This window comes from Thalassophryne amazonica, chromosome 19 (assembly GCF_902500255.1).
Source record: "Thalassophryne amazonica chromosome 19, fThaAma1.1, whole genome shotgun sequence".
NCBI classification, from domain to species: Eukaryota; Metazoa; Chordata; class Actinopteri; order Batrachoidiformes; family Batrachoididae; genus Thalassophryne; species Thalassophryne amazonica.
This window is the reverse complement of record NC_047121.1, coordinates 56789067-56813959: the sequence shown is the minus strand read 5'-3', so window position 1 is coordinate 56813959 and position 24893 is coordinate 56789067. Positions and strand designations below refer to the sequence as shown.

The following is a 24893-nucleotide window of genomic DNA, read 5'->3' as shown; positions in this document are numbered from 1 at the left end:
CACACTTCCCTATCCTCAGCCAAGTCTTGTAACTCGTCTCGGGGGATCCCGAGGTGTTTCTAAGACAGCTGCAAAATATAATCCCTCCAGCATGTCCTGGGCCTTCTCAGGGACTTCCTCCCAGTTGGACGTGTTTGGAAGATCTCCCTCGGGAGATAAATGGGGCATCCTCACCAGATACCCATACCACCTCAGCTGGCTCCTTTTGAAGCAAAGAAGCGGCTTTACTCAGAGTCTCTCCCCCCCAATAGTCCAGCTTCTCACCCTGTACAGGAGTGTAACGGAGGATTCTCATTTCCGCCGATTGTATCTGCGATCTTATACTTTTGGCTATAGAGTGTTCGACACTATAGGTGAGGATAGAAGTGTAAATCGACTGGTTAATTGAGAACCTTATGGCTCAGCTCCTTCTTCACAATGACGGTCCAGTACAGCGTCTGTAAAACATGAAACACTGCCCAAATCTGCCTCTCGATCTCAAGCTCCAATTTACCCCCACGCGTGAACAAGACCCTGAGATACTTAAACTCCTCCACTTGGGAAGTAACTCTCCCCTGACCCAGAGGGGACAGTCCAGCATTTCCAACAGACGACCGTGGTCTCAGATTTAGAGGTGCTGATTGTCATCCTAGTCGCCTCACACTCGGAGGTCACTGCCTGATGAACCCAACAGAACTACATCATCTGCAAAAAAGTAGAGATGCACACCCTACAGTCCCTGTCCTTGAAGATCACCAACAGGACTGGTGGCCAGTGGCAGCCCTGGTGGAGTCCAACACTCACTGGAAACAGGTCTGAAGTAATGCAGAGAAGGCAGATACCTCAAGGGACCAGGTCATGCGCCTTTTCCAAGTCCACAAAAGCACATGTAGACTGGTTGGTCATACGCCAAAGACCCTTCTAATATCCTTGTGAGGGTGAAGAACTGGTCCACTGTTCCACAACCAGGACTGCTCCCGCATTGCTCCTCCTGAATCTGTCAAAATAAATGGCACTGCTTTAAGCAAAGTTCTAAGTTTTAACAGCTCATCTAACAAATAGGAATTTACATTTGGACTATTTGTTGATGACTATATGTTGTAAGACATACCCCTGACCCAGTGTGTGTGTGTGTGTGTGTGTGTGTGTGTGTGTGTGTGTGTGTGTGTGTGTGTGAGACATCCGCACAGTCTGCAGCAAAGGGATGCCCTCTGTCAAAGAGGAGGCGTGGCCAGTTGCAGCTTCTTTCCATTTAAAGCAGCAGGAACAGAAATGGGTGATTCTTATTCACCTGAGTGTTGGTGTTCTTAGAGTGAATGACTTCAGAGTCTGTTGGATATCTTCAGCTACAAACTGACCCCTTAAAAGACATTCATCTTTCTTCTTTTATCTTAATAAACAAAAAATGCAGTATGCTTCATTTCCTGTTACAGTTTCTCATTAATTCTGTGATCTCCAAATTAATGTTCTTTTCATTTCATTGTCACTTTTATTCCATCAAAATGATGATCTTGTCCAGATTTTCAGTTGTCACAGGTGACATATAAGGGTGTTGTTTTTTTCCTCTCCCCTCATTTTAAGTATTTTATCCGGACTTGCGCTAAGAGATGAGTGCGCTGTAGCTGCTGTTTTGTCTCAGACTGGTCTGTTATCAGTTTCATCAGACACGTCTGTGTTGGAGGAAATGGGGCAATTAAAGACAGCTTGCTACGGCACTGCATGGGGTTAATATGCGGCTCCGTAATTAAAAATAAATTACACTTTTCCTGTATAAATATTCAAGTCCCATTGCAGCGTGTGGCACTGGCTTGTTATGGTATGTAAGCTGTTTTTTTGTGTCTTTTTTTTTTTTTTTTCTCCCCCGTCTGCGCAACATCTGGCACAACATTTCTTCAAGCATCACAGGAATAAATTGAATTTTGTCTGCCTGCGAGAGATTCATTTGCGAGTTAGCGCATGAGATGGTCGTGCACGGGTGTTAGAAAGTGGGGATTGTGGAAAGTATGATTTGAAAGTAAAATTGAGCATTTGAGCGTCTGTGTTAAACAGACACAGACAGAAAACAAACACATTTTACAGATTACACTTAACATTTTTAAATCCAGTATCAACTGTAAGTTTTCAGGGGTTTTTTTTGTCTCATAAGAGCTGCTTTTCCTTTTAACATTTTCACTTTAGCGTTGAAATGTTTCAGTAATTCATTAACTGGAGAGTCACAGGAATAAAAACTCTGACAACCACATATCCTCAATCTATTTTTTTAACCAATCTAAACTGGGTTATCTCAAATCTGCTCAGTTTAAGTCCAGTTTAAAACAGATTAGCTGTAATTCAGAACTTTTAAAAATTTGCCAAGAGATTATTATTATTATTTAAAGGGTCTGATCTGCATTTTAAACCAGCCTGTCCTCTGTGTGAAACAGTTTAAATTTAACCACATTAAAAAAGATAAGCATAATTTCACTGTTTTTGACTGCCATTTAAAGACATCAGAATGTTAATCCACTTTAATGTAGGGTTGGTTTAAGGTTAGGGTTAGCTTCACCGCCCTCAAATCACGCTGTGTTCCTCCCACATTTCGCAAACAGACAGAACAAACGAGAAAACATTCACATTTATTTTTATTTGTAAAGTGCTAAATCAAAATGAAGGTGCTTCACATATGTAAGGTCTGACCTCGCCAACCCCTAGAGCAAGCACACAGGCCGCAGTGGTAAGGAAAAACACCCTCTGATGATATTGAGGACACAATCTCAAGCAGACCATTCTGCTTAGGCCATTCTAACAGTTACAAGGTTTTTGCAGATTGTACTGTTTGTCTACAAACAGATGAAACAGAAGAACAACAAAATTAAGGTCCTTAATTGAAAATACAGTAGAGTCCATCTTGATTCTCTAATATATCAGCGTTCATGTCCGGTAGGCTGCAGATCAGGGTTTCTGGACTAGGCATAGTATCCCAAGGTCAGTCCGGCGCCTTGGGGTGCAGGGCCAGGATCAGGCATTGGCGTTGTCGGTGCCTCAAACAGAGAGAAAAAGAGCAGTGTCAGTCGGCTAGAAATAACTGCAGGACACCACCTTGGATCTGCTGTGGTGACCCTGAGTGGAAAAAAGGGAGCAGTCAAAGGGACTTACTTTTTTAGTATTTAAGTTCACCTTAAAATGACAGGACATAACATTGTTTACTTTACGTTACTGTTAAAAATGCACTTCCAATAAAGTGAGTATTGGCAAAACGGATTATCATTTTTCATGTTGAGGTGGCAGGTGGGTTGTTGTTGGCAACTGCTTAAAGTACCTAGTAATCTAACTTAGTTACTTTTAAAGTTGAGTCATGAGTAAAGTAAGTTACTTTTTCAAGGAGTAATCATTAATTGGATTACTTTTTTCAAAGTAACTGTGGCATCACTGTGTATTACCTGCTGTTTTGTCATTTAACTGTGTTGTAAGGTTTTGTTGCATCTGACTACATGTCACATGCTGTTTTCTATGACCTTTTGTGAAATTGTAAAATAACTTCATTTCTTCATATGAACGTTGTATGACTTGAAAATGTCTGCTTCGATCATGTAAAACTTCCATTATTATCTCCTGTTCTTTATAAAATACGTTTTCCAGGAAAAAAAAGTTCTTGTTTATAATTTGCAAATACGTATAAAATACTCTGATACATTTCTGGTGACCATTTACCCAGAACAAGTCTTATTACACACATGCACCCCTATTCCATCAATCTCATGAATGGTACATGGCAACCATTTTGGAAAATGGCTGCCACAGGAATAATCACAAGTGCCTCCATATCTGAAAATGTTCAATATCCAACTCTACATACGAGGTCTGTCAATAAAGTATAGGTCCTTTTTATTTTTTTAAAAACTATATGGATTTCATTCATATGTTTTTACGTCAGACATGCTTGAACCCTCGTGCGCATGCGTGAGTTTTTCCACGCCTGTCGGTGACGTTATTCGCCAGTGAGCACTCCTTGTGGGAGGAGTCATCCAGCCCCTCGTCGGAATTCCTTTGTCTGAGAAGTTGCTGAGAGACTGGCGCTTTGTTTGATCAAAATTTTTTTCTAAACCTGTGAGGCACATCGAAGTGGACACGGGTCGAAAAATTAAGCTGGTTTTCGGTGAAATTTTAATGGCTGATGAGAGATTTTGAGGTGATACTGTCACTTTAAGGACTTCCCACGGTGCGAGACGTCGCGCAGCGCTCTCAGGCGCCGTCGTCAGCCTGTTTCAAGCTGAAAACCTCCACATTTCAGGCTCTATTGATCCAGGACGTCGTGAGAGAACAGAGACGTTTCAGAAGAAGTCGGTTTCAGCATTTTATCCGGATATTCCACTGTTAAAGGAGATTTTTTTAATGAAAGACGTGCGGACGGATTGCAGCGTCGTCTCGCAGCCGCTGCGACGCTCCGCAACAGGAAAAACACCTCCGTTGGAAGCCTTAAGGACAAGTTGGAACATGTCCAGCTGTTAAACAATTTCTCATATACTCACTCCACTGAAAGCCATCAAAAGCCGCCTGGATTTTACAAATGGTTATCAACACAGAGGTGTTTTTCCTGTGCCGCCGCACCGCGCCGGCTGCGTCCCGACGTGCGGACGGGTCTCCTTTAACAGTGGAATATCCGGATAAAATGCTGAAACCGACTTCTTCTGAAACTTCTCTGTTCTCTCATGACGTCCTGGATCAATAGAACCTGAAATGTGGAGGTTTTCAGCTTGAAACAGGCTGACGACGGCGCCTGAGAGCGCTGCGCGACGTCTCGCACCGTGGGAAGTCCTTAAAGCGACAGTATCACCTCAAAATCTCTCATCAGCCGTTAAAATTTTCACCGAAACCCAGCTTAATTTTTCGAACCGTGTCCACTTCGATGTGCCTCACAGGTTTAGAAAAAATTTTGATCAAACGAAGCGCCAGTCTCTCAGCACCTTCTCAGACAAAGGAATTCCGACGAGAGGCTGGATGACTCCTCCCACAAGGAGTGCTCACTGGCGAATGACGTCACCGACAGGCGTGGAAAAACTCACGCATGCGCACGAGGGTTCAAGCATGTCTGATGTAAAAACATATGAATGAAATCCATATAGTTTTTGAAAAAAATAAAAAGGACCTATACTTTATTGACAGACCTCGTATGTGCCAGATTTCATGATTGTATCACAAAATGAACTGTTTGACTATGCCCCCTAACTTGCACTCATAGAGTGTTTTGTTGTTGTTTATATGAGCAGGCTACCTGTGCCTCCCCCTTTCCTGAAAATTCCTGAAAAATGCCATGATGTAAAAGTGAAATAAAACAGTAAAAATCGGCTCTGCTCCAAATGTTAGTGGTTTCCTCCTTGACCACCCTTCCACCAAAGTTCCTGAAATGAAAACTGAGTCGTTTTTGTGTAATCCTGGTAACAAACAAACAAACATCCTCGGAGATTTCAAACCTCTGAAGATGATGACATCATTCATAGTCTGTGTTTTTTGTTTTAATGACACACAGCTCCTGGTGCAGTATGTTTAAAATAGTGTTCCAGTTTCATGGTTTGTTGTTACACACTCGGTTTGAAACCAGTTTAATGTAGACAGATTATCTGCAGCTGCTGGAAAAAAAAGCACAATGAACCTCTTAGTGGGTAATGGTCTAATCTCATTATTTCCAATGCAGTCAATCAAATACTCCAGAGAAATAATCATTAGTTCCAGGTGTCATTTATATCAAATTTTCATTCAGCAGGTTTTCCGGTGTGTGGAATGGGGGTAAATGGAGTCATGAAAAATGTCCCGTCCGCGAGTAATGTAACAGTTTGTCCGGTAGCTGACCTACATTGAAAGAAAGACAACGACAAGGTAGTCATGAGTGAACAGCATAGCAAGTAGCAGCGGTAATTTTACCTCCGGGAAATAAACCAGGAAGAGGATCAGCGTTTGTCATTAATCAGAAAACTACATGTAAAAAATTCAAGATCGTGGTGATCAGGATTAGCAGTTTCAGAGTGTGAATGTGTTTACACTGAGAGGGCACTCGGAGAGCGTGTACCTCTGCCAAAGATCAACGGCTTCATTGTCCTGAAGGGCAGGAGGCCCAAAGTGTAAATAACATGGGAATCTTACATGAACATGAAGAAAATGTGAATTAAACCTGATCCTGGTGTTAAAATCTAATACGAGGCTGAACTCTTAAGTAAATTTAACTGAAATGCATTGATGAGACGCACATGTTCAATATGCTCGTTCACATCTCATGTAATGAGACTTCATGTGTCATGTATGTTTTCAGAGTCGCACTCAGGAGTGTTTTTCACGTTCGCTCTCTTTCCTACCAGGAGAATACATCAAAACCTGGAGGCCGCGGTATTTTCTCCTGAAAAATGATGGTACGTTTATCGGATACAAAGAGCGACCGCAGGACGTCGATCAGCTGGAAAGCCCCTTAAATAACTTTTCTGTTGCACGTGAGTAAACCAGCATGTTATATTCATGTTGTATTTGTAGTAAATTATTACTGCTTTTTAAAAATTTAATTTCTGATCTTGTACCTCATAATCAGATCTTCAGCGACTGTGTTAAGACGCTGTTAAATTGTCGGTAGTGTTGGTGCGCGTTTCTGGGCAGCGCAGCAGGTCGGCGGTTGAAGGCTGCCCATGACTCTTCCTCCCAACTACATCTGGAGTCAGGAAGGACATCCAGCATGTACAAAATGATCATGTGGATCCGATGTGATCATCCCGATTAAAAGAAATGAGTTCCTTTCTAACTGATCAGTGCTGCTGAATGAGCATACAAGGCTCCAGTATATAATAATAGTAATAATAATAATAATAATTTCCATCCTCTTGTTCTTTTACTGTGAAGTTGAAAAAAAAAACATCTCAAACATCTCAAGCTGCTGAGGTCGAAACATCTTCACATCAGCTAAAGTTACTGTGATAAGCTGCTGAGATGTCTGAACGCACCAGTTTGACAACATTCTGTTTCTTTCACTAAATGTTTCCGACATTCGTGAGTTATCGTGGCTATTAGCTGCCTGATTTCTCGTAGTTATCTGGGCTGCGCTCCGAGGCTGCATCAGCATGGCTCTGTCACCGTGGCGACCCCTCCGCAGAGGACATGGGTGGGGGGGAGCCGCCACTGCTGATGGGGCTGCTGCAGCTGGATTACAGATCCACCCCGATGGAGCCATGTTGGATCTCAGTGGTGGTCCGCTCCCCGTCCTCCATCGATCAGGCGGAGGCCATTTGATGTTACTGTTAGACATATTTGCTGACATGTTTCATTTGGGAACAGATGTTAACACAGAGGAGGTACAGATGGAAAACTCAGCTTCCAAAGATCAGGAATTGTTTGGAAAACTGCTTACAAGACAGTTATTTGCTGCAAAAGTCTGTAAATACAAGAACAACCAACTTTAAAAAAGAACATTTCTGTTTGTAAAATAACAATAAGTGAAGGTTTAATTTCACATCAAGTACGTAATGTACAGTCGGTCATGTTTTAAAGGATACAGGAACAAAACATGATAAACATGGATGGTGCAGAGCTCAGAGATACTACACATTTGGTGTATTTGGTACACATCGAGTGTACCAAATACAAGTAACACAGCTTTACCACATACTACACTAAAATGTCAAATTGGTTAAAAAAAAAAAGTCACAATACTAAAAAGGTTCTTTTTTTAAATAAAGTTACTGACTTTGCATATTTACGAAAAATAAATATCGTGCATCCAGAAGCACAGCACTTCACTCTTTATCTGTGGTTTATCCTGTGAAATGATGAGCCATCTGAAGGTTTCACCCACTGACAATTTAAGGGTCAGAGCTGCTTTTCCTCAGACATCATGCACCTGTTCATGTCCAAATTGGCCGACAGTATTTGTGGCGATAAAGACAAATGGCTCTAACTGTGGCTCTGTCTCCTCTCAACACTGGCCCTTCTCTCCGCCTCACTCCCTCCCTGCGTGGCTGTGGTCAGAGTGCCAGCTGATGAAGACGGAGCGGCCCAGGCCCAACACATTCATCATCCGCTGCCTGCAGTGGACCACTGTCATCGAGCGCACCTTCCACGTGGAGACCCCCGAGGAGAGGCAAGTCGAACACACACAGATCCAAATCCCACTTTTTACTTTAACCCCTGTCCAAAGAAACAAAACAAACCTTTATATTTCTGCACAGTCAGCGTTTTATTCTGAATATATTCTGGAACTGAGATCCAGAAGAATGTTTGGCCCACTCAAACTCAAAAAGTTGTGAGAGGATGTTGATGAAATTTGGCGAGAAGACATCTGAGAAAATGAGAAATTTTATTTTGAATTTGATCTGGAACTTATTTTGGATCCAGGATCAGGAGATGTTTTAAGCATTAGGAACATTTAATAATAATAATTACATTTTTTTTTATTAATATTGGACTTCAACATTTTGTGAGCAAATGAATATCCTCACATTAGAGTTGATTTCAGGTGCAGAAAGTAAAATACAATTAAAAACAATAATACAACCATGTAAATCACATTGATTTTAAAAAATACATAAAACACAAATTTAAAACATTAAAAGGGGAAAAAAAATGACCACCCATAGTTGACTATAGGCAGTATACAATAATAATTTAAGTAACCACATTTGAAGCAGACTAATGCCATTGAATAAAGTATTCAGTAAATGACCTCCAGTAAAACTGTTCTTCTTTATTTCCCAATCCTGGTCCTCAGAACCCAAAGATCAGGTCAACACTGCTTTAGTCTGTACTGACTGTACACTGAATCATCTGAAATTTAAGAAACCAGGGCATCCCCTCTCTCTAGCAAACACCAGGAAATAATCTGTCTCACAAAAGTCATCTGCAGAAATGAACATTTCAAAACCCGCGTCCACTGTACAAAGCTTATTTGTGTTGTGCAATTAAAATAAAATGGTTTTCTTGTCTAGTTTTACATGCTTTGTGGATTGTTGGCAGAGCGCAGACTTCCTGTTGATAAGAATTACACGGTTGGCCAGGTGTAATCTTTGTCATCCCTCAGGGAAGAATGGACCAAAGCCATCCAGGCCGTGGCGGTCAGCCTGCAGAAACAGGAGGAGGAAATGATGGATTCCTCTCCAGACCCAGTGGACATGGAAATGTACCTAACCAAACCCAAACACAAAGTGGTATGGACTGTTAGCACCCCCTTCATGCTGCTTCTTCCCGCCGTCACGCTCATCTGACCGATGTTCACAGCTTCACTGATTATCAGTGCAGCAGCCTTCACTGGGATGTAGAAGAACTCTGATTTAAAAAGAAGAAGAAAATGTGAACAAATCTCTGCAATGATGTTCGTTAGTGTTTTTACTATCAAGGACCAAAATTAGGCAGGCGATGCAAAACAATTCATCTTTTTTTCTCTTTGGAGATTTGAAAATGTCTGATTTTGCTGAAAGTGGTATGAATCTGTTTAGAAACGATGATATCACAAAAAGGATCATGATAGCCATTTTTAAAATATGTATATATGTATTTTATATATAATATTATGGACCTAATGACAGACAAAAAATTGATCGGTTAATCAATTATGAAAGCAGTGGTGAGTTGTGGCCCGAGATCAGGAACATTGTAACACTTTTTTTCTGTAAATGGGGGGAGTTTGGGGTTTGGGTGCCTTTGTGCACTCTATCTAACGCTTGTCTGTTCTGTGTTTAAACCATCTCAGGCCACCATCCTTCACCTCATTCCAGCCACATGCAAGTTTCCGAACATCATTCGCCAGTGGCTTAGCACCAGATAGCATGTCTGTCAGGTCCCCCCCTGCCAAACACCCATGCACACGTGTCCACTCCACCCACCACGCGTGCTTTTCAGTCGTGACACAACAGTTTCCAAGGTCAACAGATTGGATGTCCTCACAGAACCGTTTCAAATGTTGAGTATAGCGCTGAGCTCAGAGGTTAGCGGAGAAATGACCACATATAGGCCAGCGCGTTGGAGGACTGGAGCCTGCATGCTTGTGTTGATCATCTGGTTGGTAGATTTGTTAATGGCTGTGCCTCTCTCTCTCTCTCTCTCTCTCTCTCTCTCTCTCTCTCTCTCTCTCTCTCTCTCTCTCTCTCTCTCTCTCCTGGCTCTTTAGACTATGCATGACTTTGAATACCTCAAACTCCTGGGAAAAGGCACTTTTGGCAAAGTTATTCTGGTAAAGGAGACGGCCACAGGACGCTACTATGCCATGAAGATCCTTAAGAAGGAGGTGATCGTAGCTAAAGTGAGTGGCTGCCAGCGAAGGGCTGAAAACAAAAATGACTGATACCTAAACGGTTTTCACAGACGCTCTTTGTCCTCCCCTCAGGATGAAGTGGCGCACACACTCACAGAAAACAGAGTGCTCCAGAATTCAAAGCATCCGTTCTTGACAGTAAGGAGCTCCTCGTTTACTTTAAGCAAACCTTTTTTAACTGACACAGATCTCCAGGAGCTGCTTCAGTCCACCCTAATGGCATCCAGTCAGAAAACCGGTCATGAAGAACAGCTTCTCACAAAGACTGCACTTGCTCTGCACCTTTAATAGCAAAACTCCACATACTTTTTGCACTGGTGGAAACCTGTCTTTAAAATAAGAGCTTCTCCACAGGTGAAACCTACTGAATCTGAAACAGACTTAGAAATGACGGGCACTTTAAAAAGTTGACTTGAGAATTAATTGACCCAACCTTAAAGAGGCCAAGGTGAAAGGTCATTGAGGAACATCTCCTGAACTTCGCAGTTTAAACTCTCACCAGAAGAAGATGTTTCTTCTTCTTTCCCACATTAGAGAAACTATGGATGGTGCAACTTTTGTCTGTTGCATCAGCAGAAGTCAAGAACAACTCTAACACAAGAAGTCATATCAAATCTAGGCTTGAGTCTCCTATGTGCCTTTGAGTAAACAGAGGCTGAAATCTCATGCCTTCTTTTTAAGGAAATCCTTCTCTGTTCCAGCATGAAGCTGTGGACCTGCTGATGCAAGAGAAAACAGTGACACCCTGCACAGTTTCTCTAATCACAGCCACAGAAGTCGGTGACTCCTTCAGTTGTCTGGGTGTCTTGGTGGCTTCCCTCACTCGTCTCCTTCTTGCACAGTCATTCAGGGTTTTATTTATTTATTTGTTTGTTTATTTATTTATATTGTTTTTTTGGGGGGGAGTACCTGCTCCAGACAGTTTTCCATCCTGTTTGTATTTTTTATTGATTGTGATTGAAGCCCAAGAAAATATTATTGTGTCCATCCCCAGATAACCGGCTGTTAAAGTGATGACTTTTATGAAAAATAATCCTTATATTCAGTCTGTCCAATTACTTATGGGATGTGAAAATGGAGGGATTGTGTGTCCCTTCAAGGGGATCTTGTGCATGCTACAGAATCCAGGGATAGACACCAGCACCAGTGGACCTCAGGGCCCTTATCTGACTTCTTCTTAGCTTAATGCTAACGGTTTACCCTTCAAGCACATTTCTGCTCTGTTGTGTTGGTGATGTAAAAATGACAAACTTTCACTATTCAGTTACTTATGAATCTGACTGTATATGTGGTTCTTTTTGTGCAGGGCCTGAAATATTCCTTCCAGACACATGACCGCCTGTGTTTTGTCATGGAGTATGCAAACGGCGGTGAGGTAAAAAGCACTTTTTCTTTGTAACCATAAGTAATACGTGACATGATGGTGGACACTTAGAGACCCGAGAATTCCACGCGTTTATCAGAGTTTTACCAAGACTGTTGTCCTGCCACAATTACGATGATGAGTACGGTTTCCCTGTGCAGCGTTTTTGTGAAGACATTTGTGACATTTTACTGATTGTCCAAAGTTGAACTTGGCTAACAATCCCCCCCCCCCAAAAAAAAAAACAAAAAAACTGTGTTGATGCCGTAATTGTGGGAGGGAAACCATCTTGTTGCAAACTTGGATCTCCAAAGATTGGCTGGAAATTCTGAAGTCTACCTGCACAGTTTGATGGCAGATTCACATTATTGTCGAAAATCTATTTTGTGCATGTCGGAAGTTCACATTTCCTCGACGTTTGACTTTGTTGACCTTTGTTGCGTGTTTGGGAGAAATCTGAGCCACCAATACTAAACTGATCGGTGCGAGTGCGATAATGTGAACATACGAGGGCTGTCAATAAAGTTACGGTCCTTTTTATTTTTTTCAAAAACTATATGGATTTCATTCATATGTTTTTACGTCAGACATGCTTGAACCCTCGTGCGCGTGCGTGAGTTTTTCCACGCCTGTCGGTGACGTCATTCGCCTGTGAGCACTCCTTGTGGGAGGAGTCGTCCAGCCCCTCGTCGGAATTCCTTTGTCTGAGAAGTTGCTGAGAGACTGGCGCGTTGTTTGATCAAAATTTTTTCTAAACCTGTGAGACACATCGAAGTGGACACGGTTCGAAAAATTAAGCTGGTTTTCAGTGAAAATTTTAACGGCTGATGAGAGATTTTGAGGTGATTCTGTCGCTTTAAGGACTTTTCACGGTGCGAGACGTCGCTCAGCGCTCTCAGGCGGCGTCGTCAGCCTGTTCAAGCTGAAAACATCCACATTTCAGGCTCTATTGATCCAGGACGTCGTGAGAGAACAGAGAAGTTTCAGAAGAAGTCGGTTTCAGCATTTTATCCGGATATTCCACTGTTAAAGGAGATTTTTTTAATGAAAGACGTGCGGACGGGTCCGCGCGTCGGGACGCAGCCGCCGCGACGCTCCGCCACAGGAAAAACACCTCTGTTGAAAGCCTTAAGGACAAGTTGGAACATGTCCTGCCTGTTAAACAATTTCTCATATACTCACTCCACTGAAAGCCATCAAAAGCCGCCTGGATTTTACAAATGGTTATCAACACGGAGGTGTTTTTCCTGTGCCGCCGCACCGCGTCGGCTGCGTCCCGACGCGCGGACCCGTCCGCACATCTTTCATTAAAAAATCTCCTTTAACAGTGGAATATCCGGATAAAATGCTGAAACCGACTTCTTCTGAAACTTCTCTGTTCTCTCACGACGTCCTGGATCAATAGAGCCTGAAATGTGGAGGTTTTCAGCTTGAACAGGCTGATGACGCCGCCTGAGAGCGCTGCACGACGTCTCACACCGTGAAAAGTCCTTAAAGCGACAGAATCACCTCAAAATCTCTCATCAGCTGTTAAAAGTTTCACTGAAAACCAGCTTAATTTTTCGAACCGTGTCCACTTCGATGTGTCTCACAGGTTTAGAAAAAATTCTGATCAAACAACGCGCCAGTCTCTCAGCAACTTCTCAGACAAAGGAATTCCGACGAGGGGCTGGACGACTCCTCCCACAAGGAGTGCTCACAGGCGAATGACGTCACCGACAGGCGTGGAAAAACTCACGCATGCGCACGAGGGTTCAAGCATGTCTGACGTAAAAACATATGAATGAAATCCATATAGTTTTTGAAAAAAATAAAAAGGACCGTAACTTTATTGACAGCCCTCGTACATTCACTGATTGGATTCTCACCCTGTCAATCTTTGCGCTTTCCAGCTCTTCTTCCATCTGTCCCGAGACCGGGTGTTCTCCGAAGAACGGGCTCAGTTCTACGGTGCAGAGATCGTGTCAGCGCTCGACTACCTACATGCTGAAAGGAACGTGGTCTACCGAGATCTGAAGGTAGTCCAGGGGCAGGCCTTGGATGGGGGCGGGATCACTTTCTTTCATCATCTTCGCTGTTTGGAGCTAACGACTTTCCTTTTAATTTTTTATTAGTCATTCTAAATCATGACGCTGATGTAAATATATTGATTGTCTGAGTCTCTGTCGCACACACTTGTCTGGGCTGCTTTTTGTCCTCATTGGTGACTTATGAATGTTAAAATAATTTCCCAAGTAAATTTTTACTGAATTGCATTTTGATATCTTTCTAAATAAAACATTAAAGACTCTGCAGGTCCTTCTGGTTCCTCACCAGGGTCACAGGTGTTGGTACATTCTCACTTGCAGCAGCTTTGGAGGAATCAAGTGATTCTAACAGTTTCAGCTTCAGTGTTTAGCCCTTTATTTTTTAAACAATTTAAAATAAGTCTCATTGATTCAAAATTTGACCTTTAGTGACTGAAGAGGGAATATATTGGTTGTTAGATTCAAGATCCAACACTTCATTGCCACAGAAACACATCAACAGCAGAGCAGGTACTGTAGGTCAGTGGGGTATTAGTTGGCCTTACTAATACAGGTGGTCCAGTAATATTAACACCTGGGATTGATTCTTGATCGTGCTACCTGTGTGTGTCCTTGAGCAAGATGATCCTCATCATAAATTATGAACAAACCTTTTGGCCAGGGACGTAACCTGCGATGGACTGACATCCCACCGTCAGGGAGTCGTGGACTCTCATCTGCTTCACGCTACAGTATCGAGGAGTAAGGCTGGACCAGTGAGCCTCCAGGCTTGTGCAGAACTTAGTTCTTCATATCAGCATAACTGTTTGAAGTTTGGTTTATTGACTTCATTTAAACAAAAATGATGGGGAAGGGATTAGAACCACCAACTTAGAAAACACAATACATTTAAACAGTATAAATTGGAAAAATTAAACCATAAAATAATCAGATAAACTTCAAACAAAGAGATAAAATAAAACCCACCACATAACACCATAAATAACAAAAAGCACCTGTAGGGGAAACATGAAGGAGCTCGAGTGTATTAAAAACATTGATGTGATTGCACAATTGTTTAAAGCTGCCGATGAGCCTATGGTGTAACGTTTCGAATGTTAATGAGTCACACGGGATGTGTGCTGTTCTGGAAGCTGAATGTTCTGGTCTTAAAGCTGCAACTTCAGCTTTTATATTAATAATAACCTGACGGAAATGTGAACAGGCGTCAGTCACAGGACATATAAAACCAAGTTCACACAAGCAAGCAGCCCAGATCCAGACCCAATCAGAAAAGAGGAGCCAAATGTCTGTAAAATCAGTCTATAAATAAATGTCAAAGCACTCAGTTAAAAAAATATATAAAATATCCTCTCATGGTTGGTACGAGTTCCGTAAGGGGGTTCTCCTTCGCTCCTGGTACGAGTTCCGTAAGGGGCGTTCTCCTTCGCTCCTGGTACGACTTCTGTAGGGAGCACTCCCCTTGCGCTCCTGGTACGAGTTCCGAAGGGAGCACTCTCCTTCGCTCCTGGTACGAGTTCCGTAAGGAGCCTTCTCCTTGCGCTCCTGGTATGAGTTCCGAAGGGAGCACTCTCCTTCGCTCCTGGTACGAGTTCCGTAAGGAGTGTTCTCCTTGCTCTCCTGGTACGAGTTCCGTAAGGAGCGTTCTCCTTGCTCTCCTGGTACGAGTTCTGTAGGGAGCGTTCTCCTTGTGTTCCTGGTACAAGTTCTAGAGAGCATTCTCCTTGTGTTCCTGGTACAAGTTCTAGAGCGTGCTCTTCTTGTGCTCCTGGTACAAGGTCTAAAGAGTGCTTTCCTTGCGCTCCTGGTACGTGTTTGGTAGGGAGCATTCTCTTTATGCTCCTGGTACGAGTTCCGTAGGGAGTGCTCTCCTTGCGCTCCTGGTACGAGTTCGATAAGGAGCATTCTCCTTGCTCTCCTGGTACAAGTTCTGTAGGGAGCGTTCTCCTTGTGTTCCTTGTACGAGTTCTAGAGCATGCTCTCCTTGTGCTCCTGGTACGTGTTTGGTAGGGAGCATTCTCTTTATGCTCCTGGTACGAGTTCCATAGGGAGTGCTCTCCTTGCGCTCCTGGTACGAGTTCCGTAAGGAGCGTTCTCTTTGCTCTCCTGGTACAAGTTCTGTAGGGAGCATTCTCCTTGTGTTCCTTGTACGAGTTCTAGAGCGCGCTCTCCTTGTGCTCCTGGTACGTGTTTGCTAGGGAGCATTCTCTTTATGCTCCTGGTACGAGTTCCGTAGGGAGCGCTCTCCTTGCGCTCCTGGTATGTAGTCTTTCATGATGGGGAAGGAGATGAGCTGGTAAGAGAGGGTCTTTCAGACTGTTTTTTCATGTCTATCTGCATATTCATGTTTGACAGGCTATGGTTCGATCGTGGCACTTGGCAGCGCTGGAAGTGTAGCCTCGTTTCTGTTGCTGTCTGTAGCCACGTTAGCTGATAAAACTATAGTAGCCAGGTCAGCACGGCGCTCCCCCTCCTTTCCTCGCGCTCTCCCTTGGGTTTATGCGCCTGTTAGGGTTCTCGTGAAAATGCCAGTGTAGCAGGATTGGAGGATGTGCTGACTCTGGCCCTGTGCTGCTCGCCACGTGTGAGCTACAGCTGCCAGGTGACTTTAACTGGGGGGGGATTGCAATTCAAAGGCCATGATACTTCATCTATGTTTGTGTATCCCACCCTGTTTTTTCCTCTTAATAATGAAAAAAGTGTTTATTTCTGTGCAAACTCCTCCGGCTGTGGGTGTAAGTGATGATGTTTTTCTTTCGTTCCAAATAGTGTCGTGTCCATGTCCATGCTGCTGTACATTCAAGTCAGATTTTTGACATACCCAGATTGTATCCAGAATGTCTGAACAGTGCAAGAAAAACAAAAAAAGAAAACAGATTTTTTTTTTCTTGATTCAGACTATGTTTGAAAGTGGTTTGAATTGTGATTTGTCAGATTCCTGCAGATGCATCTCACGCTGGACGCTCAAGTCAGGTTTAAAAAGTGTCTTTTCCATCACTTATAGCACAACATCCATCAGATCCAGAGCGAGGGGAATGCTGGAATTCATGCTGCTGAAGCTGTCAGTGGCTGTGACGTCTGAACTAACAAAGTGATCTAAATACCAGCAAGGATTGGCTCTCCGAAAAGATCTGATTTGGAAAAAATGACAAATCTTTGCCTGCAGTCTGAACATGACCTGAATCCCACCTGAAGTCAGGACCACATATATTTCTGGAAAATTCTCCTTTCAGCTGCAAACACGTGGCCTTCCTGAATAAGGAGATGTTCAAACTATTCGTTTGCTCTTTTACCTACACTGGAGTAAATAAACAAAGGTAACAGGCGGCGGCGGCACACCCTAATCTGTGTTATAATGACTTCATCCTCGTCTCCTCTGCTCGCTGTCTGCTGACCACCAGAAACTTTGTCGTTGGCAACTCAATCGGGATGAACAGTATCTGGTTTCTGTGGCTGTGCCGCACGAATCTTATGACCAGCAGTAGCACCACAAACGTTTCTCGGACTTACCTGAAAAGAGGTTTTCTTAAAATAAAATATGCCTGTTTGCCATCATGCATTATGTTGTAGCTTTGCCTCAGCTCTCGTTGGATTTGTTACTCTGAATTAGTGATTTGTTGAAGCCGCTGTGTTTCGTTCTGCGCTTTGCTCTGGCTATCTTTGTGCAGTTATCAGTTAACCTTCCAGCCTTCTCTCTTGACCTTTTTGGTGAATTTTACGATGATGCCAACTTCTTGTCTTTCTTTCTTTTTTTTCCCTCAGCTGGAAAACCTCATGCTGGACAAAGACGGGCACATAAAGATCACAGATTTTGGTCTGTGTAAAGAGGGGATCAAAGATGGTGCCACGATGAAAACCTTCTGTGGGACTCCGGAGTACCTGGCACCTGAGGTAACCACAGCGCCCCCCACTGCCCTTTGACAAAGTCACGCTCTTTGATTTTTTGTTTGTTTTTTCCCCCCAGCTTCTGAAGCTGTTTGCACTAAAGTCCATTCAGAGAAAGTGGACATATCACAGATTAGATTCCAAACAGGAATGCCGTGCGTGTTGTTGGATCCTGATGGAGGAGAAGCATGTGGGAGAAAGGGCAGCTGTTCTGAAATGCCTCTCTAATCTCCACAGTTAATGAGTGAGCAGTGTACCCGGGGCAGGGCGGCCTGCTCTCGTGTTCGCCGGCCCCGGCGAGGTGTGGCCACGCCCTGTTTGTATGCAGGTATGGCAGCGGCTCCCTAAGTAAGCTGTGAAACCTGACGCCGCTTAGTGTGCGTCTGAGATGAAGCGGTCCAGGGTTTGCACTCAACCCTCGCCTGTTGCCGTGAAAATCTTTTGGAGGTGAAGGCTGTCCATGTTGACACAGTTGCCATATCAATGTTTCGAGTCGCCACGTTGGAATTTTGAGAGATAATGAGCCTGGCAGTGCCACAGGAAACGTGACCCTCCTCCCACATTGGCTACAGCTGTTGTGTGGCACCATCCTGGATGTAGCCAGTACCTTTGTGAGCCCGCTCACCCACAATCCTTCAGGAACAAAGACCTGCTCAGTTAGACTAATGCTGCGTTCAGTGGCATTGGGGAATTCAGAACGTCTAATCTTGCACTTGGAAAAATCAAATCAGTTGAACCTGGATTTCCTTCTTGGGAAAAGGTTTCTCAATCCTGATTTAAGCATGTTACAACATTCCCCAAAATTATGTTCTTTAATAATGGATTAAAATGGTTATTTCAGGACATCAAGTTGCTGCGTCATAGCTGGCCTAGACTCGGGTACTGTAACTACCGTGCAGAGTGAGGAATGAGTCTTGTTCATCGTGGGATGTGTTTCACTCTGCTCAGTGCTTGCGTGGACCGGATTTTTTTGGTAGTATCGTGGAGTTATTTGAGTTTTTGTCAGTGAGGAAAGGTTCACTGACCTTAACTTTGTGAAATCAATAGACACCCTGATTACAGAGTGCGGAGTCAGAGCATCTGGATTTGTGATTGTCCTGGATCAGGACTAAGTTCCAGGCCTTCACTACAGCAATCTGTGGTGAAAGTGTAGAATTTGTTGAATGATTCACTTATCTCAGCAGTGACATTCGTGTCTCTGGGTCCACAACCTCTGCGATTCAGACATGCCTGGGAGGAGCTGATGGAGTCATGAGGACAGAGAAGCTCAACGATGCCTTTGCAAGAGAATCATGGTCCAAGTCTTTAGGGTCCTGGTTCTTCCTGTTTTACTGTAAGGTTCTGAAACTCTAACCGGTGACTTAAAGTGACGACTGGATGTCTGTTGTACTTTTTGCTTTGCTTGGCTCTACTTGAAAAAATCGTCTTCACTGAGCTGGTTCGCGGTGATATTTTGTGTTGAGTTCCTGAGCTTTACTGTGTTAATTTATCTTGATTTATTTGACACTTCAGACAACGCAAGGAAACCGCATCCAAAACAAAGACATCTAACAGGGAGCTTTGTCACGCCACAAAGCTTGTGAAATCCTGCTCTGTGATTGGCTGCTTCTAAAAGGGACCAAACCTTTCGGTGGTAAGATGAGCGTGGTTCATGCAGTTCCACTTCTTGGTGGTATTTACCTGATTATTGGGTAATGAATTAGCTTGCCTGGGGTATGAATATTGGACCGCATATTCTTCTCTGTACTTCTTACACACAAAACTTTTTCAAAGACATTTATTTTTACATTTATTTACGTGTTTTTTTTTGTTTGTTTTTTTAAGAATCAGCCACCTGTCCACCTTGACCTCTGTCTTACCCCCATCGTCGTCTCTGAGAGGAGCGCAGTCTTCGACAGCTCTGGCCTCACTAGTGTAAGGCAGGAGACTTCAGGGGGCGTTACCATGGCAAGAATGTCGCTGGCGAGCGTCTCCATGGAGCGCGGTCCAGGCAGTGTTACAGGTTGTTCTGCAGTAAACAATGATCTTGTTGTGTGAGCTGCACAGGAATGCTGCAGCGTCTGAGAATATTCCTCCCTGAGCAGAGGGAGGAGAGAACCTGACCAGCTTATCTGTGGAGTCAGGAGCAGGACCAGTTCAGTTAGTGCAAATTACTAACCAGATTCAGTTTGAATGCCGCCACTTGCATGGGGACAGTCTGGAATCTGGAAAGACAAATGTGCGTGTGCAGTGTGAGAGTAGAGTGTTAAAGAAACTGACATCAGTCAGTGATTAACTGTTCTCTTCACTAACCCCCTCAGCCCACTCAGGCAGAGATGAAAACGTGCCAGATATTCCTGGAATTCCATTTTTTATTATTTATTTATTTATTTGGATCGATGTATTTTTCCAGATAACAGAGACCAGCGCCCTGTTTATTAACTATTTTCTGTCTGAAAAATTATCAAAATCCTCAAATTTATTTTTGCTAAATTCCTCCTTGCTGTTTTTGTTTTGGATCTGACCAGTGATAGAACGTGTCACAAAATTTTGCTTCCATGGAGCATATAGATCTTCAAAAAAATGACGCACAACCGAAGTTCAGCGCCTACAAATATCGGCAACAAAAATATTCAGGGTTTTTGTTGTTTTCCTCAGCCCTCACTCTCATCACTGTAGAGGATAGACTCATAACCAGAGGAGCCTTGGTTTGACTCCCCATCAGACGGGATAATCACTGAGGTTCCCAAGATGCTTCCAGTGTGCAGTTGGGTGCCGTGCGCGCACGCGCGTGTGTGAGGCATCTTTAAAGTACTTTAAGCGTCTGCATCATCTATTTATTGTGTTTGAGAGAGATTCTTTGTTCATTAAATTTTCTGAGGTTAGCAGTTGGGCTGTAAATGAACTCCAACCATGTTTTTCCAAACTATAAAATTGCCTCGTTTAATTATTAATGTGTTCTTGCAGTCTATGATAACATACATCTATTTCTGGTGATATGATTGAATGAATATAGGGACCATGTACTGTACATGTGCAAAAAAAGTAACTGAAGTATCACCATAGACTGTAGTTGTATTGGCGTTTTATACAATTAATGTCAACGGTGGTAAAAAAAAAAAAAAGGGAGGTGTACGTGTTATTTTGTTTCTATTTTGAGTGTACAGCATAACGCGTCTTGTCCTATCTGTGGAGTGCCATGAAAAATAAATTTGTAATGAATTAATAAATCCTCCTGAACGCAACAGTCATCAAAGGTTAAGTTGAGCACTTAGAAGCGTGATTGCTTCTGATGTATGAATATGACTCATTTAGTTAAAAATGTGACCTAATCCCTTAAAGGATGCTGGTGCTGACTGAGGATCAAGTTTAAATCCTTTATCTATGTATAATGGACATCGTAAAAACGGTCTCTATCAAAATAAGCCAAATAATCCAAAATGTAGCCAAATTGTCTTGTATTAAGCAAAAAAGTAAGTCCCTTCGGCTGCTCCCTTGTTTGCACTTGGGGTCGCCAACAAATCCGAGGTGGATCTGCATGTTGAATTGGCACAGGTTTTATGCTGGATGCCCTTCCTGACGCAACTCCACATTACATGGAGAAATGTGACAGGGGTGGGATTTGAACCCGGAACTTTCTGCACTGAAACCAAGCGCATTAACCACTTGGCCACCACCCCTGCCCTTGTATTTAGCAAAAAAATAAAAAATAAAAATCTGCCATTGGGGTAAGAAAAATTTACTTGGTTAGAATTCTCAAAACTACCAAAATGTCTAGGCACTGAATAATCCAAATGTGCCTTAAAACTAGACAGAATTCTTATTTTAATATTAGCCTCTGTCTTAAAATAAGGAAAACAATCTTGTTTCTTTACTTGGATGGTTTGAAATCCATTGCCTTTCCTTGTTACTGGTTAAATACAGCTTGATATTAGCTGGGAAAACGTATTAAGAAAAAGTGAGATACATTTTTTCTTATGTAGAAAGAAATGCTTGACATGATTATTTTTCTATTTAGACAAAAATTAAGTCAAAATTTCTTTAAAGAAGTCTTTTTTTTTTTTTACATTCTTAGATATCAGTTTTTGCAGTGGACTATTGTTAAAGTTCCTGATCAAACAGATTTGGCAACACCACCCCAAGAAAGCAGCAAAAGCAGAAAATATTTTACTTACTGCTCAAAATTTATTTATTCCTTTAGATCATGTACATGCATATTAGCTCCAGGTTTTCACTTATAGTATACAAATAATGCTTGTTTATGACTTCACTGGTAAGAATATTTGCATGATTTGAAAAGTGGAACATAGAATAATTCAGTAAATTCAGAAGAGAAAGTGGCTGTGATATGTGTGCAGACACACGTCTGCTTTCCTGAATCCAACGTAAAGTTGCTTCTACGGCCACAAAAGATGTCCCCATGAACACTGCGGCTGCTGGATTTAACTAATGGAACCATGCAAGAGAGTGAAACGTATGGGAGAAAAAGGCACGCTAGTGATGCCAGTCATACAACAAGACAAATAATGAATGTCACGTGTCATGCAATCCACCAATCAGACATCAGGGATCTGTTTAAGTGGCGCTATGTTTAAAGATGCTGGGCATCAAGCATCTGTTCCACAACACAACAGGTCTGGGAAATGTGCGGCTTAATAAGAGTGCACAGTGTGCTTTTTCTCCTCCGTCTGCAGGCAAATATGATAGGCACAGAATGTTCTAAACTACTACATATCAAAATAGAACTGCACTCAGAGTGGGCATGCCCACACCAACGGAGACGTAATAGTTAATAATGTTCACATGGTACATAGAAAGGATTTTTCCCTCTGCTAGTAACAGGGTTTGGACAGTGAAAACATAGATGAGTAGGTATTGAGTGAGATGGTCCATCCCAGCCAGTTTGTGTAGATGTTAACAGAACAACAAATGCTATCATCTTGTATCTCACGAGATGGAAAGAGGAGATCACAGGGATGAGCTCATCTTAAAAATGAGGATGAACTCATCTTAATTTTTTTTTAATTCAATTTAATTTCATTTATATAGTGCCAAATCACAACAGAGTTGCCTCAAAACGCTTCACACAAGTAAAATCTTAAAGATGTGTAGTTTCAGCTATAGTTTGCCAGAAAGCACATGGGAGATTTGAGCCTAGATTTTGATCTGTTTTGCTTGAAGAAAATTCTTCCCTGTTCTAGTCCATCGAGAAGCAACAAACAAAAGTTACATCATGCACACTTTTGGCAATCACAACCAGAGAACCAGAAGCCCCAAGCACTCCTTCAGAGTTGTCTGTGTGTCTTGGTGGCTTCCCTCACTTGTCTCCTTCTTGCACAGTCACTTAGTTTTTGAGAATGGCCTCCTCCAGACAGATTTTCCATATGGTACCATACTGTATGTTTTTCTTAATGAAGTCCAAGAAAATGTTTGTGTTTTTATCTTCCGATTTGTCAAATGGAAACTAAAAATTTTGATTTGTATCAGCAATTCGTCCATTTACTTATGAGCTATGAAAATGAGGGGAATGCATGTAAATATGGTGAATTCCTAAATGGTTAATGTGATATTTGCCTTTAACTCGTTGAATTAAAGCTTAAATTTGACATTACAATGTTTTTGTGGTGGCATACAGGCGTAGTAACAAAGTTCAGTACTTCAACCTCAATATACAAATATTTACAGATGTATGTTATCAGACTTTTATCTTTGTTTTTTTTTTATGAATAGTAAGCGTTAGCTCCACCCACTTTAAACTTTTGAGTTGGAGTCTTCTATGCCCCCTACAGGTGAGAAGTGGTATAGAACCATCTGCTTATCACTCTGGTCTTTTGTGTTGCTTTGAAGTGTTCTAGAATGTTTAACATCTTTGCTGATATTGATCTGAACTTGTGTGATTATAAGATTAAATGTTTTTCAGTGTAGAACTTTGTGAGAAGGTAAAATAATAAAAGCCGGCGTGTGTCGGGTAGACTTCCAGCACAGCAGCCAGCGTTGGTGCCTGAGCTCCTCTGGGACGGTGTAACAGCATTAGTTTGGGGCCAGGGCCCAGGCAGGCAGTCCTGGTTACGTATATGAGGGATGAGCTTGGCTCCTGCGCTCCTGGCAGCTTCACAGCTGTGGTGCTCTTCTACATATATGGGGCAGCTGCAGGCCCAGCTGTCGCACGGTGTGAATCACACGACAGCAGCTCTGGAAATAGAGACGGCCCAGTAATCCTAGCCCCACGCCGGCTTCACGTTACTCCCTCTGGCCGCCTGCTCCTCCGCCTCCATCCCTGCCACGCGCACGGCAAAGTGCGCACACCAACGCAGGCGTTTTGTTCCTTTTACGGACACATCCGCTCCATCTGTTTTCCAGGACCCTCTCGCTGTTGTTTCTAAAAACTAATTCAGCCACGTCTTCGAACCTGAGCATCTATTCTTAGTGCAGAAGCGGCGAGCATCTCGCTGCCTGAGGTTTAAAAGAACAGGCTGTTCTCCTTGTCTTGATTTCACCTTCAACATCCGCCTGGCGAGGTGGAATCCAGTACATGTCCCCAGAGACCTTGGAACAGCTCTGCTCAGCAGCACGTTAGTCATGCAACAGGTTGCACTGTTCACGACTCGGTCTCGTTAAGAACCGTCGACAAAGACCTTTTTGAAAAGGCTAAATATTTTCTTTTCTGTGAGCACGCTGGTGTTCAGTGAGCAGGTTGTTTGTAAGACGCTTGTCTGTTTGCTTGTTTAAGCGACCTGCCCCTCTACTGCTTGTTGATCTGTATGTGTGCCGATTAAATATGCAGGGCTCTGGGGGAAACTCGATCCTGGCTCCTAATGTGAGATGTGACTGAGTGTTGGCTGGAGCTGCTGCTAACGCTCTGAGCTGAGGCTGGCGTAGGTGACTTCAATCTGCTGTGGTGGCTGGATTTTCAGCCTAAAGAGTCCAAACACATGCATAATTAGAGCCTGACCGATATATCGCTTGGCCGATAATATTGGCTGATATGAGCTTTTGGTATTTGCGTTGTGTTTGCTGATATAAAAACTTTTATCTTACAGAATAAATATTGCACAAAAACAATTTTGAAATCTAAATACATAGTTTGTCCAGCAAAGGGCGTCCCTACAGTATTGCTTACAATGCTATCAAGCATGGCTGGGGCCCCATCACCCCTTGGTCACGTTAACTGCAAACAACAGAGGCAAAGTGACTAACTGCCATTCACTTTCAATCAGAGTGGGCATTTTATCATGAAAAGAATGGTTGTTCACCTTGGCTGGCGCCTAGCAGCTGACTTAGAACTGGTGCAGACCAGGGGAATCCGACTGTTTAATTAAAACAAAGCACCCTTGTTGAAATGTCTTGTCTATTTAGATAGGAATTTTATTTTTTGCAAATGCTGAGTGATACGATATGGCGA

The 24893-nt window shown here is 42.8% G+C and overlaps 1 protein-coding gene across 1 annotated transcript in view; it reads left to right on the top strand.

Moving 5' to 3' along the window:
* The window catches only part of akt1 (v-akt murine thymoma viral oncogene homolog 1), a 78703-nt gene that overhangs the window by 44344 nt on the left and 9466 nt on the right, over window positions 1-24893 (top strand). The window contains exons 3-10 of the mRNA XM_034195280.1: window positions 6309-6437; window positions 7960-8071; window positions 9008-9134; window positions 10094-10225; window positions 10310-10375; window positions 11544-11612; window positions 13493-13618; window positions 17390-17518. Coding sequence (XP_034051171.1) covers window positions 6309-6437; window positions 7960-8071; window positions 9008-9134; window positions 10094-10225; window positions 10310-10375; window positions 11544-11612; window positions 13493-13618; window positions 17390-17518 — 890 coding nt within the window. The remainder of the gene's footprint in view (window positions 1-6308; window positions 6438-7959; window positions 8072-9007; window positions 9135-10093; window positions 10226-10309; window positions 10376-11543; window positions 11613-13492; window positions 13619-17389; window positions 17519-24893) is intronic.